This window comes from Astyanax mexicanus, chromosome 4 (assembly GCF_023375975.1).
Source record: "Astyanax mexicanus isolate ESR-SI-001 chromosome 4, AstMex3_surface, whole genome shotgun sequence".
Taxonomy (NCBI): Eukaryota; Metazoa; Chordata; class Actinopteri; order Characiformes; family Acestrorhamphidae; genus Astyanax; species Astyanax mexicanus.
In genome coordinates this window covers 52,147,656-52,162,500 of record NC_064411.1, presented here as the reverse complement: position 1 = coordinate 52,162,500, position 14,845 = coordinate 52,147,656, and the positions used below count along the sequence as shown (strand labels likewise).

At 37.0% G+C, this 14,845-nt stretch overlaps 1 protein-coding gene across 1 annotated transcript in view; it reads right to left on the bottom strand.

Annotated features, from left to right (window-relative positions):
- Positions 1–14,845, bottom strand: part of egfra (epidermal growth factor receptor a (erythroblastic leukemia viral (v-erb-b) oncogene homolog, avian)) — a 119,827-nt gene that overhangs the window by 19,838 nt on the left and 85,144 nt on the right. The window contains exons 9-19 of the mRNA XM_022678693.2: positions 12,383–12,509; positions 11,211–11,284; positions 10,260–10,350; positions 9,194–9,393; positions 7,537–7,669; positions 6,195–6,285; positions 4,909–5,066; positions 3,923–3,964; positions 2,649–2,793; positions 1,753–1,875; positions 1,140–1,238 (exon numbers count right to left, since the gene is read on the bottom strand). Of these exons, the coding sequence (XP_022534414.2) occupies positions 1,140–1,238; positions 1,753–1,875; positions 2,649–2,793; positions 3,923–3,964; positions 4,909–5,066; positions 6,195–6,285; positions 7,537–7,669; positions 9,194–9,393; positions 10,260–10,350; positions 11,211–11,284; positions 12,383–12,509 (1,283 nt within the window). The remainder of the gene's footprint in view (positions 1–1,139; positions 1,239–1,752; positions 1,876–2,648; positions 2,794–3,922; positions 3,965–4,908; positions 5,067–6,194; positions 6,286–7,536; positions 7,670–9,193; positions 9,394–10,259; positions 10,351–11,210; positions 11,285–12,382; positions 12,510–14,845) is intronic.

Here is a 14,845-nt window from a genome sequence, read left to right as displayed (position 1 = left end):
TACCCCACTTGTTACACACACAAGAATACACAGCAGTGCACAAACCCAACATCTACATAAATACAAAAATAAACAGAATAAAGAATAAAATAACATTGCTGTTCCTGCAAATGGCAGTTGTCACTGCTGAGAAGAGTTGGACACGTCCAGGTAGCTGCGCTGTTAAAATAGCAATCGGCCACAGTCAGAGCACACCTGTTTAATTTTAAAGGGAATGGCAAGTCACACGCTGATTGGTTGATTTCATGTTACAAGTGCATGCTTTTTGTATGTTTCGAGCTGTGCAAGTTGTACTTTTCCTGTCGTTTATGATAGCAAAGACACACCTCCCTCAAAGAATATAGAATGCGTGGAGAATTTTACTGTTACAGATCTCAAGACGTGTTTTCAGGAAAAAAAAAAATAGGACAAAATAACACCTAATCACTTGTTTTCATCTATTGATTTTCTCAGTGCCAAAACTTAAGTTTTAAATTGTTGTAAGAAGGAACGGCAACATTGCAAAAGAAAAAGTAAATGCATGAATGGATTCATATTCTATTAATAAATTAAATTACGTTGAGCAGATAAAACATTACATATCTAGGTTTCAGTCATGACTTTTGTATGATTTAGGGTTGTATAGCAGGTATTTTAGCAGGTATTTTTTTAAATGATCACACTTAAAACTCCTTTATGAGTGGATTATTGTGTATGATGACAGGAAACCACTAAAAACTAAGCTTTTTTCATTCAAATGTTCACAAATGTGAGTTTAACAGCCCTGCTTTGACTGTTCCACAGACGCCTGTTGAGTAACTGCAATGAAAACAGCTCTGCTACACTGATAAGCCTGTGAACACTTACGTTAATGATTCACAAATGTACACGCTGTACATAAAAATGAAAATAACACAACAATCATCATTGCATAATTTCTGTAAAAATAACTCCCGGGTTATCTCAGCCAACTGAACTCTCAGCGCTGACACTAAACATACCATATGCCTGGCTAATGCTAACCAAATGCTAATTAGAGCCAAATGCATGCAGTAATAGATCACTGACTAGAGCACTGACTGTAAAAATCAACCAAATATATATAACAAAAAAATGTCATACTGTATCGATTAAAATATTTCTAATATTTCTCAACTCACGTCCAGGATCTCTTTGTTAGCTTTAGGGGATGTGGCCTCTCGCAGAACCTTAATGGCCACAGGGATCTTCACGTCTTCTCCTTCCGGGACCCACAAACCCTGCAACAAAAAGAGACAATTATAATATAAAAATAATATACATTCTAACAATTAACTTTGTGGTACTATTATGGTATGTACTGTTATACTAAGCACACTATGGTGAGCCATCCGTGTGTCATTTATTCATTTGATATTCAATTGAAAATTAAAATCGGAAAATAAAAAAATTAATTAATTATTTTGTTGTTCGTTTTTGAATATAATAGATCAGAAGACGAAATTAATCTGGTAAACTGAATAAGAATAAGACACAGGTGAAAAATCTAAATCAATTTTGGCTTCTGATCTGTTTTCCTTTTTTTTTAATTTCCCATTTTTGGTATTATATTCAAATACAAAAAAAAAAATATATATATATATATATATATATATATATATTTTTATTATTTTGTTTCTGATTCTCATATGAACAAATGATACACGGATTGTGAACGTGATTCTATGCTGACGTTCTATTTTCACACACTCCTGTGTTTATTAGGACAGCTGATCTCAGAGGAAGGTCCCTCACCTTATACACCGTGCCGAACGCTCCGGATCCCAGAACTTTGATCTTCTTGAACTCTGTCTCTTTGAGGATGCGCAGCAGGGACTGGTTAGGAGCTTCTCCACTGGGGGTGAGCGGCTCCACCAACTGTGGACACACACACACACACACACACACACACAGAGACATCCTGTCAGGAAAACACCTCTACATGATCATTTAAGAGCACATCCTGTCTACATCTATTGTCTTATTGTTACGAGAAGCCATTTATACTTATCTCCTTTCACGGAGCAGAATTATTGGTTTGGCTACTGATTAAAGCGATAGTTCAGCAAAAACTTTAATTTTTCATTTAATTATATTATTTTAATTAATTTTACAATGTTTTTTTCACAAGAAAAAAAAAAACTCTGCATCAATGGATGGGAGATGGGAGCAGCTTCTTGATTTATACACTGCCGACACCTACAGAACCCAAATACAGTCTCTCGCATTCTCATTCTTCTCATTCAATGTTTTATTTTTTTTTTCTACATTGTAAATGAATAGTGAAGTGATCCAGACTATGAAGAAATACATAAGGAATCATGTAGTAACTTGAGTTACTACATAAAGTGTTAAAAACAAACCAAAATACAAAATGTAAAGCATTTAGGTGCTCTTATCTGGGGAGCTTATAACTTGACTCTTAACTCTCTGATGAACTTGCTCTTCCTTTACTGGGGTGGTCCTGATTAGTGCCCGTTTCATCATAAAGTTTTTGACGGTCTTTGCGACTGCATTTAAAGATACTTTCAAAGTTCTTGAAATTTTTCGTATTGACTGATCCTCATTTCTTTAAGCAATTTTAATTTTTGAACATATTTTATAATATTGATTTTATTATTATTATTACTAATATTATTGTGTAGCTGTACCTCTCTCTCCTGCAGTAATCTGCGCAGTGTCCTCTTCCTCTTGATGTGTCGTCTCCTCACGAGTACGGCCACGCCCAAACTGAGAATAACAAAGGCCAGGATACCCCCGACCACGCCAGCGGCTATCACCGACATCCCTGAAAAACTGAGACACAGAAATATAGAATATTTCATTTCCATTATTCCAGAAGTGAGTCAAGTCAAGTCAAGTAGTTTTATTGTTAATACTGCATATGTACAGGACATACAGAGAATTGAAATTACGTTACTCTCCTTCCCAATTTTACAGCAAGTACAGATAATAGACATAATAAAAGAGAATGGGAGACACTATGTGTACAATACAGCAGGGACACAAATAGACATACATGAGACAAAAACAAGGTGCAGTGCTGTGGGGGAGAAATAGATATATAAATATAAGTAAAAAAAGAAATATATATATATAACATAAAAGAGTGGGAGACACTATATGTACAATACAACAAGACACAATAAACATACGTAAGACAATAGTGCAATATTGATGGTGATTGAGATGGAATGACAGTAAAAATAGTATATAACAGTAGTGCAAATATGTTATATAGCTTAAGGCTGGTAAAGTGAATGAGTGCGTAAAGTTCTTAAAGTTCACAGTTTATGGGGAATTAAAGTGTGAATTGACAGTGCAACTATATCAGTGAAACTGATGAATGAGTGAAACTTCACTGTCACATGAAATTAAATATATTTGATTAGTCCTAAGTCTTGAAATATAACTAGGACTAGGAAAAGGGCTATGTTAAATTCCTTCTTTAAAAAGTTTACAATATGAATATGGAATTTTAATAATAGAACATATATTGTGACATTATATTAACAATGCAGGTACAATATTTTTCTTATATGCTATAAAAATAAAGAAATACCAGATTCTTAAATGCTTAAAAAAACTACATAGAGACCCTTAGTGATCTTGTAGCCAAAAGTTTTTGGAAAGTTCAAAATACATATTAACAATTTATATGTTTTATAATGTTAATAAATGAATAGCAATAAAATCAATTAAATCATAGCATAATTGTCTTTCCTTTTAAAATTAATACACAATTAAAAAAAAAATTGTGGTTCATAATAACAATTAATATCCATACTTTTAAACAGTAGTGTACTACAGTAATACTTCTAATCTGTAGCTATACTTAAAAATATATATATAGTCAGATATGACAGTGCTGGGATGGATTATGAATCCACGTTTTTCACTTTTGCCTTTTTCCACCTCAACTCACGGTTTATATTCTCTGCAGTCTTTCAGTTCTGGTCCGGTGCATCTAAAAGATAAATAACAATGATTAAAGGATTAGGTTTAATATACAGTATATTCATATATATATATATATATATGTATGTATAGCAAATTATCTCAACAAAAAAATACCTAATTACACTTAATTTTTTGTACATTAAAAATAGAATATTGTCCTATAATATAGGTGCACCAGATTATAAGGTGCATTATGCGACACTAGTAAGGATGCCTAAATCAAAGTGAGCAAGGGTGTCGCCAAGTTTACCTTCAAATGGGAAGCGCCTTAGTAAACAAAACTGTAATTCTTAAAAATATATATATTTTAAAGTCAAATGAGTGCTGGATGTTAATCCGCACAGATTTTTCTCCTGAAAACTGTTTATTTGGGTGAGTAAAGCGCTTCTGTTTATTTACAGTAAGCTCAGATTTACAGTATTTTGTCTAAGGGTGAGTTTTAAGTGAAGTTTCTCCAGCACTAAGGCTGGGTGCAGCAGCATTAACATTAGCATTAGCCGCTAACCTCAGCCTAGCGCTAGCAGGACGTAAATGCTGCTAGCAGTTCATCCCATGTAGTTTGTATTAACACAGCAAACATACATACTACAGTCTAATATACTCACCTCTGAGCAGCAAAAGATCTAGCACTGCTGTGGTTATCGGCTAATGCTAATGCTGCTGCACCCAGCCTTAGCGCTGGGGTAACTTGACTGAAAACCCACCCTTATAATGCTGTACTTCAGTGGTGTGGCTTTACTGCTCCTTAATACCTGACTGGTAGAATGTATACTTAAGGAGCACCGGATTATGAGGTGCACTGACATTTTTTGGGAAAATTAAAGGATTAAAGGATTTTAAGTGTGCTTTATAGGGCAAAAAATATGGTAACAAAAAAGCAGTATAACCCAGAAATGCGTAAAATGTATGTTATTTTGTATGTGTTTGTCTGTGAATGTTTGGCACGCTCACCCCTGGGTGCAGTTCTGGTGGCACAGCTGGCACACCCGCATGCTGTCGGGATATTTCCACACCAGCGTGTCCTTCTCTCCCGGGATGCCCTGAGGGCAGCGGGCCACGCAGTGCGGTCCGTCTCTGAAGTGGGCGCATTCCACGCAGCCGTCCGGACCCTGAACATCACACAGACCACACTCTTTCAAACCTCACCAACTCCTCTCCCTCTCGCAGCTTTCAGGAACTGCGGCCTCCTATTCTACCACCCTGACTTTCCCTGAAATGCCCTCCTACCCCACCACGCCTGAGACAACATACTCTACACTGACCACCACCAGTCTGGGAACACGCTGCCTTACAGTGGAATTTCAAAACATAAAATCTTATTTTTCTTGTTTAACCAGGTAGAATTACAAGGGTTGGACAATGAAACAATGAAACTGAAACACCTGGTTTTAGAGCACAATAATTGATTGTGGTGACGGACAGTTCTGGTGGAAACAGGAGAGTTGAGGTGCACATTCTGAGGTGAATTCTTCCGTGATTTGATCAGCCGTGGTTTTATGTTTTTTGGATACAATCCAGGTTAGCACCCGAACATCCCTTTCAGACAGCTTCCTCTTACAGCGTCCACAGTTAATCCTGTTGGATGTGGTTGGTCCGTCTTGGTGGTATGCTGACATTACCCTGGATACCGTGGCTCTTGATACATCACAAAGACTTGCTGTCTTGGTCACAGATGTGCCAGCAAGACGTGCACCAACAATTTGTCCTCTTTTGAACTCTGGTATGTCCCCCATAATGTTGTGTGCATTGCAATATTTAGAGCAGAACTGTGCTCTTACCATGCTAATTGAACCTTCACACTCTGCTCTTACTGGTGCAATGTGCAATTAATGAAGATTGGCCACCAGGCTGCTCCAATTTAGCATGAATGAAACCTCCCACATTAAAATGACAGGTATTTCAGTTTCATTGTCCAACCCCTGTATGTATACTATACTAAGGTCTCTTTAAGTAAAAGTGTAAAAGTACTGGTTTTAAAACTACTTAAAGTCTAAAAGTAATGTAATAAAGTCATTAAGAATAAAAGCTTAGGCCAAACCACAGAGTCCTATACTGCTGCAGTGCTGTTAGCCAATCAGAGGCAGTATATTTGCATGTATGAATATTCATGAGCAAGCGCCAAGACCTGTCTTTCTTCAAAGACCTCTAATTCAGTGATCTAAAGCAGGGCTTTATATAAACACTAATTTTAGCTTCAGCATTTTTGACTAAGCTGAAGAGATTGTAGGTAAACTCACAGGTTTACTGCAGGTCAGTGAGCCGTTGAGTGGTCTGCACTCGGGGTCGCACTCCAGACAGGTCATGTTGACCTCGCATTCACGATGCTCACTGTGAAAAACAAAAAGAAAAAACGGCAATTATTTACCACCTGTTTAGTGTTTAGTTAGTGTTCTGACTGTCACTGTACTACACTGGGCTGAGTGATGGACTCTCAAGAGAGGGTTCAAGTTAGTAACCTGAAACTCTCTGTACTGGGCTGAGTGATCCACTTTTGAGAGGGGAATCCAGTTAGTGTTCTGATTCTTACTGTACTATACCGGGCTGAGTGATGGACTCTCGAGAGGGACATCCAGTTAGTGTGCTGATGCTCACTGTACTGGGCTAATTGATGGACTCTCGAGAGAGAAATCCAGTTTGTGTTCTGATACTCACTGTACTGGGCTGAGTGATGCACTTTTGAGAGGGGAGTCCAGTTAGTGTTCTGATTCTCACAGTACTACACTGGGCTGAGTGATGGACTCTCAAGAGAGGGTTCCAGTTAGTAACCTGATACTCTCTGTACTGGGCTGAGTGATGAACTTTTGAGAGGGGTATCCAGTTAGTGTTCTGATTCTCACAGTACTATACTGGGCTGAGTGATGGACTCTCAAGAGAGAATTCCAGTTAGTAACCTGCTACTCTCTGTACTGGGCTGAGTGATACACTTTTGAGAGGGACTTCCTGTTTGTGTTCTGATACTCACTGTATTGGCCTGAGGGATGCACTTTTAAGAGGGGAGTCCAGTTAGTGTTCTGATTCTCACTGTACTGTGCAGAGTTATGAACTTTTGAGGGAGGCATTGAGTTAGTATTCTGATACTCACTGTACTATACTGAGCTGAGTGATGACTCTCGAGAGGGTTATCCAGTTAGTAGTGTGATACTCACTATTGTGAATGACTCTTAAGAGGGGAATCCGGTTAGTGTTCTGATAATCACTGTACTCTCTACAAAGTCTTACACATTTGAATCCGTAGTTTCATCTCACAGTTAAACAAGCTGAATCGCTGCTTCCTACAGTAGTGGAGCCTCTACTGTACATAAATACATTTCTAAATATGACCTGATTGGCTCTCAAGGATGCATATCAGCTGTGACCACATATTTAGGCTATAAAATGGACAATACAGGAGATAGAAGGCCTGGATTTCTGATTTATTCCCAGCAGTGTAAGAGTAGTTTTGCATGCTAAATAAATAAATGAATGTAAATAAATAAAATTCTAGATGTCTGGAGGTTTTCTGACAGGCAGAGCGCTGTGTGTTTTAGTTCACACAGTGAACATGCTGAGGATGAGCAGTGAAGATCAGAGAAGACTCACCCCTCCAGCAGGTTACAGAAAGCTACACAGCTCTTCTTACGGCTGTAGTGTTTACAGCTGAAGCACATGGTGGGGCCCGGACCCCAGCAGCCTTCAGGTGTACACATTTCATCACAGGTCTGATTCAGGGCCGCTGCAGAGAGAGAGAGAAAGAGAGAGAGAGAAATAAAGAGAAAAATGAAAGAGAGAGAGAGACAGAGAGAGATTGAAACCACATCTTTAAAGAAGCTAAATAACATGGTTATATATATATATATATATATATATATATATATATATATATATATATATATATATATTATTATTTTAATTTTAGTTTTCTTTTATAAGCCTTCTTCAAGGGGCACTAAACCTCCTGATTTTTGCTGACTCAAATTTAAAAAAGGCTAAAAAGAAATGGGAGATGGGTGATGTATGGGTTTAGGAGAGGGGCAGAAGGAAGAGCTAATTGGCTGAGCAGCAGCAGCAGTATGGGCGATATTACTGATTGACTGATTTGCATATTGTGAATTTTTGCGTACCAAAACAAGGACAATGACAATAAAATTATTTTTTAAAGGTTAGGAAATGTTTATAAAAAAAATTGAAAGCAGGATTGGTATGTTCCATTACTTTAAAGGAACAAATTTCAGCTATTAATGAGAATAATTATATGGTTTAGGTTTAAGTTGTTATTTTACCTATTTTACTTTGTTCTCTTTTCCTTTTTTACCTCTACATCTTATTACTGATCTTGATTTCAACTTATTTTTATACCAGGACTTATTTGTGCTTGCTCATTTTCCGTTTTCGCTTCTATCTAAGTTGATTCACTTCTTTTTTATTTAAATTTCTACTGTTAACGATCGACAAACAACATTGTTGTTGGCTGAGTGATGGACTCTCGAGAGGGATATCCAGTTAGTGATCTGATACTCACTGTACTGGGCTGAGTAATGGACTTTATAGAGAGGAGTATCCAGTTAGTGATCTGACTGATGCATTAGTCTTACACATTCTATTAATATATCCGTAGTTCTATCTAAAACAAATTTAGGCAATTCATGGAAAAATTATGGTTTAGGTTTTAATTGTTATTTTACTTTGTTCTCTTTTCTTTCTTTTTTTTTTTTACATCTAATCTTATTACTAATCTTGATTTCAACTTTTTATACTGTGCCAAATTTTTTCTTTTTTTTTCATTTCTATTGTAAACGATCAACAACATTGTAAATGTACCTCTGAGTGATTGACTGTGAGTGAATCATAAATTAATTTTCCTTTTTCTATTGTGTCCCATGACTTTTGGCATGTCCATTGAAGCTAAGAAACACTGCACTGAAATGTGGGATTAGAGTGTTGGGTCTCCTGCACTGAAGATGGATGTTATTTCTGCTAAACTTGCTTGTCACTTGTTTTCACATTGTTGGACATTTGTAGCCAGAAGCCACCGGTCATGATCAGTACCGCCCTCTTTGCTTGCTTGCTGTCCACTGTGGGTGGTAATGCCTATGTCTGTGGATCAAGGAATGTTAAATGCCCAGTGTTTAACCCTTTACACAGTTGTGTAGGTGTTCCCATGCCTGCCGTCCCCTGAGCTAAACCTTGATCAATGATCAGTCAATGATTTACTAGTACGTATTGCTGTCCCATGACTTTTGGCACATCAGTATATTACCACAGGTAGCTGGGTCAGCGTTCTGCATGGGCCGGGCGACCTGGTCTTCTGATCTGAACAGGCGTTTCCAGTGCTCGGGACTGTTGTAGCAGAGTTTGGCGTTGGCCGAGATGGACACGTCTCCGTCGCTGATCTCACGCAGAGCTCGAAGGCCCAGGTGGGTGATGGGAAGTTTACCAATCCCAAGGCTGACTGTGCCCCTGGAGGAGGGGAACAGAAGCATTATTAATAACACTGCTAATGCAAATATATACTACATACACTGGTATAGTAGACTAACGCATATGGGCAAAAGTATTGGGACATTGGGTAAATGTTTCAGATGGCGTACCATCATTCCAGAGAACACAGTATGTCATTATCTATAACACGTCAATACGTCTTTATACGTCTTTATCTACAGAAATTAGAAAAGCTGTAAGTGTGTGCTAACTTCCAAGCTTACTCCACCCTCAGCTCAAATTTGAATAAGCAAAAAAAAAAAGCCAAAAAATGAGTAGTTCATGAGGGCACTGGGTGATGTATGGGTTTAGGGGCGGGGCAGAAGGGAGAGCTGATTGGACTGAGCTTCATTACTTCAAAGGAACGCATTTCAGCTATTAATGGTTTAGGGTTTAGAGGCTCTTTAAGAAAAAAATAATTATTTTACTAATGGAGAAAAAAAATTGAACATTGTTTTTTTGGAAATGCATTTTAAAAGTGCCTATTTCCAAAGTCTCTGTCTGTAGTAAAGCAGTAAAGCTGCAACAGATGGAGTTACTGCTGTTACTCTCTACTGCAGCAGTATTTACACACAGAAGACACAGACAGAAGACTCAGAATCACAGAGAACTCTGTAACTATTAAAAGTAGAAAGTCTTCTTTTCTTTAGAGAAATTACAGATGAAGCCAGAGAGTGATGAGAACTGTTTCCTACACCTTTTTTAAAAGACTCTTAGAAACTGGAGAAAAAAAATGATACAGGAAGAGTCGCGTCTGGCTGACCCACAACACTGCTAATACAGGACTGCTAAACAATAGGGGTGATTTCAAACGTTTAATCAATAGTGAATATGTCATAGCTTACTGATGTTTGGTTCGTCCACGGATGACTTCCAGGTTTTCAAACGGACTGAGAGACGGCATATTTTTCGGCCAGTACTGAACCAGAAGACTTCCTGTAAATGCATTAAAAGTATTCATTAAATGTCCAATAAATGAGTCAGTAAAGGTTGGAGAGACATGTCATCTGCTGGTGTTGATCCACTGTGTTTTATTATCAAGTCTAAAGTCAGTGCAGTTCTGTTTTCCCTCAAAATCTTACAGCACTTCATACTTCCCTCTGCTACTGACAACTTTTATGGAGATGCAGATTTCATTTTCCAGCAGGACTTGGCACACTGTCCACACTATATTCTACATTTCTGAGACACTGATTTTTGGGTTTTCATTGGCTGTAAGCGATAATCATCAACAATAAATTAAATAAATGTTTAAAATAGATCACTCTGTGTGTTTAATACATCTATATAATATATATATATATATATATAGTTTCACATTTTGAACTGAATTACTGAAACTCTTCAATGATATTCTAATTCACAATCAATAAAACACTGAACTAAAGAAATAAACAATATATGATATCTTATTATCTTAAGTCCTCTTTAATACAGATTTCTGAGACCACCACTAATTAATAGACAGACAAAAATTTGATTTTATGTATAGGACACAGGTTAAAACATGTTAAAACAAGTTAAAACAGGTTATTTATTTATTTATTCAGTTATTTATTCAACACCCACAGAACACACACAGTGTTTTACAGTGTTAAACTGCTTTTCCTGCTGTATTTAATCTGACTTATAGAGCTTAAGAAACTACAGATGAGTTTAATTAGCCAGGAAACCGCTGAGCTACACATGCTGCGGCCTACGGGTCTAAATCTGGGCTGCCTTTAATAATCAACACGGCTACAGTTTAACACACATCACACTTCTTATAAAAGGAGGCGTTTTTAGACGTTACTCACCAGTGATTTCTTTCACTGTTCTGAAAACGTTGAGTTTGGCTGGATCCATTTTTGGTGTTTTAGTAAATGTATCACTGCACAAGGTAAAGAAACAATTTAAATCAATAAAAAAAATAAATAAGACAAACAAGAGGTTATTTTTACACATGGAGGTAAAGTAATTTATTTTTAATATACACTCTAAAAAACAGAGGTACGATATGAGTACTTTTTTGTACTCGAAGGTACATTATTGGTCTTTACAGGGTCAGATTTGTTCCCTCTGAAGTACAAAGTCATTTCTAACAGCAATAAGTACAAATTTGTACCATTTAACCAGCCAAAGGGTACATTCAGTATTCTGCATCACTGTACTAATGAACAGTATATATTTAAATTGCACATTTTTTATTTGAAAGCCAGACAATTTTGTATCATCAAGTTTTTGAGCCATTTTTAGTTGATGACAATGTTTATAATCTTTATAATCTATACTGGCACAAAAACCATGGGTACAAAAAAGGACTTTCACTGAAAGGTACTTTTTTGTACCTCAATATAAGGTACAGCCCCAGCGACAAGCTTTGTACTCTTTTAAGTACAAATCTGTACTTATATTTCTTAGAGTGTAGGATGCCAGGAAAAAAAAAACTATATATATATATATATATATATATATATATATATATATATATATATATATATATATATATATATATATATTAGCACTGGATAAGAAACCGCAGTATATATGACTGAGATGGGAGTAGCTACTTGATTTATACACTGCTGTCACCTCAAAATTGGTAATGATTACCAATATTATAATCCTCTTTTGTAGTAATAAGGATGTTTTAGCTCAACAATTGTCAGCTTTTCATTTAACACAAGTTTAACTACAATAAAACAACCAATATTCTTCATTGCATTTTTACCCTATTCATTTGATGATAGCGCCACCACATGGAGTAATGAAGTAATGACTTTAGTAAGTCAAGTTAGGGAATCCTAAAGAGTTAAGAGCACTTATGTTTCAAAACAATATAAAAATATCCATATTTAACACAACATATCGATAATGTATCTCAATAGAAATCAATAGGATATGCTGTATCCCAATATCGATATTTTATTCCAGTCCTAGTTACCATATGATTATACCAGCCATTTCAATATGAAATGTTTAAACTCACCCATTCAGCGTAGTTTTAAGGATTAAGACGTCTCCGTTGATGGTTGTGCAATTCTCAAACGAGTCGATGTTGCTGCTATTGATTGACATGACTCCAACCAGATTACCCACCCCCAGTCCAGAGCACACTGGAAGAAGCAGCACATGATAAAAGATTAACTAGATTTCTGTACTGAGAATGGAAACTGAAGAAACTAAAGAATCTGTATCTGTCCTAAGTGACAAACATGACAAAGGGAAAAATAAAATTCATTTTTAAAACCTTATTTAAGCCTGGCATAAAATCAGCTATACATACATGATTGGTTCAGCATTAATAACACATTATTATGATTTAAAGCCAATTGAAAAAATGTTTGTACATTGACATGCCAAATGTCAATACGACACAAGACTTGTTTCGTGTCCCATGACTTTTGCTTTTTAAAAGAAACTTTATTAATTATTTCTGAAGTATTACATCATAAAATTTCACATACTCACCATACCAAACCCAAAACACATTCTATAAAATATTTTAACACCACATATATATCAAATACATTTTACATAAAATACATTTTACTAAAATTTAAATATCTAAGATTGTCCAAGGATGTTTCTTTTTTATATCTTAGGTCTATGACAGGGGTGTCCAAACTTTTTTTGTTGGGGTCCAGAAGGAGAAATATATTTGAAGTCACGGGCCACAAACTCTATAATAAAACAAATAATGAAATATACCACTTTAAATAATACATTTCCCTGATTATTTCATTTACACACCATTTTACTTGACTAACTTTCTTTATCTTTGACAGTGTTGTGTAAACTAAGATTTTTCAAATTGATGTTTCATTTCATGATGTCTCTTAATATTAAACTCCTTAATTACGTCTCTTTCGCGCGATTTTCTGCGCTAGAAATGCGCACTCTCTCTGCTTTTAGACTCTTTGGCTCGTTTTTCTTTGCTAGAAATGCGCACCCTCTCCACTTTTAGACTCTTTGGCCCGATTTTCTGCGCTAGAAATGCACACTCTCTCCGCTTTTAGACTCTTTGGCTCGTTTTTCTTTGCTAGAAATGCGCACCCTCTCCACTTTTAGACTCTTTGGCCCGATTTTCTGCGCTAGAAATGCACACTCTCTCCGCTTTTAGATTCTTTGGCTCGTTTTTCTTTGCTAGAAATGCGCACTCTCTCCGCTTTTAGACTCTTTGGCCTGATTTTCTGCGCTAGAAATGCGCACCCTCACTACTATTAGACTCTTTGGCCTGTTTCTGACACCTAGCGTTTAAACTTTGAATCTCACATTATAAAAACCTGCTTAACAGCGGGCCAACTTTCATTCTATTTCTAAAATACCTCGCGGGCCGATCCAAAAAAGGAAACGGGCCACAAATGGCCCGGGGGCCGTAGTTTGGACACCCCTGATCTATGGTTTTCAGTCTTTTAATTTCAGCCTTAATTTGTTTAAAAATTACATTTGCTGGTATTTGTACCTGATTTATGACCATCTTACAACATGTTTTCCAAAGTTTACAATTAACAATACATAAAATATGCCAGAAAAAATTACTAGTTTTCTCATCGAGGTCATTTGTAAAACACCCATAGAGTATTGTTTTAGGGTTTACCTCCACATTATGTCCAATGTCCCTCATGAGTTTCCAGGTTTCTTGGGCCCGTTGGCATGACTTTTGCCAAGTCCTATATAAGCTAGTGAACATATAGCACTGATCTCCTGCTCTAAAAATGGATTAGATTTTTGTATCAACACCCCGGTTGCTGAGTATAATATGGGAATTAACCTGCGCCACATGTACCAACACCCCGGTTGCTGAGTATAATATGGGAATTAACCTGAGCCACATGTACCAACACCCCGGTTGCTGAGTATAATAGGGTATTCAGCCTGAGCCTCATGTACCAACACCTCGGTTGCTAAGTATAATATGGGAATCGGCCTGAGCAGCATTAAACCAACACCCCGGTTGTTGAGTATAATATGGGAATCAGCCTAAGCCACATGTACCAACACCCCGGTTGCTGAGTATACTACTGGAATTGGCTTGAGCCAACTGTATCAACACCTCGGTTGCTGAGTTTAATATGGGAATTGGCCTGAGCCTCATGTTCCAACACCACGGTTGCCCAGTATAATTGGGTAATCAGCCCAAGTCACATGTTCCAACACCCCGGTTGCTGAGTATAATATGGGAATCCGCCTGAGCCACATGTATCAACACCTTGGTTGCCAAGTATAATTGGGTAATCAGCCCAAGTCACATGTGCCAACACCCCGGTTGCTGAGTAAAATATAGGATTTGTCTCAAGTCGTTTGTTCCAACACCCCGATTGTTGAGTATAATAAGGGAATCAGCCTAAGCCTCATGTTCCAATACCCCGGTTGCCAAGTATAATTGGGTAATCAGCCCAAGTCACATGTGCCAACTCTCTGATTTCTAAATATAAAACATACAACCACC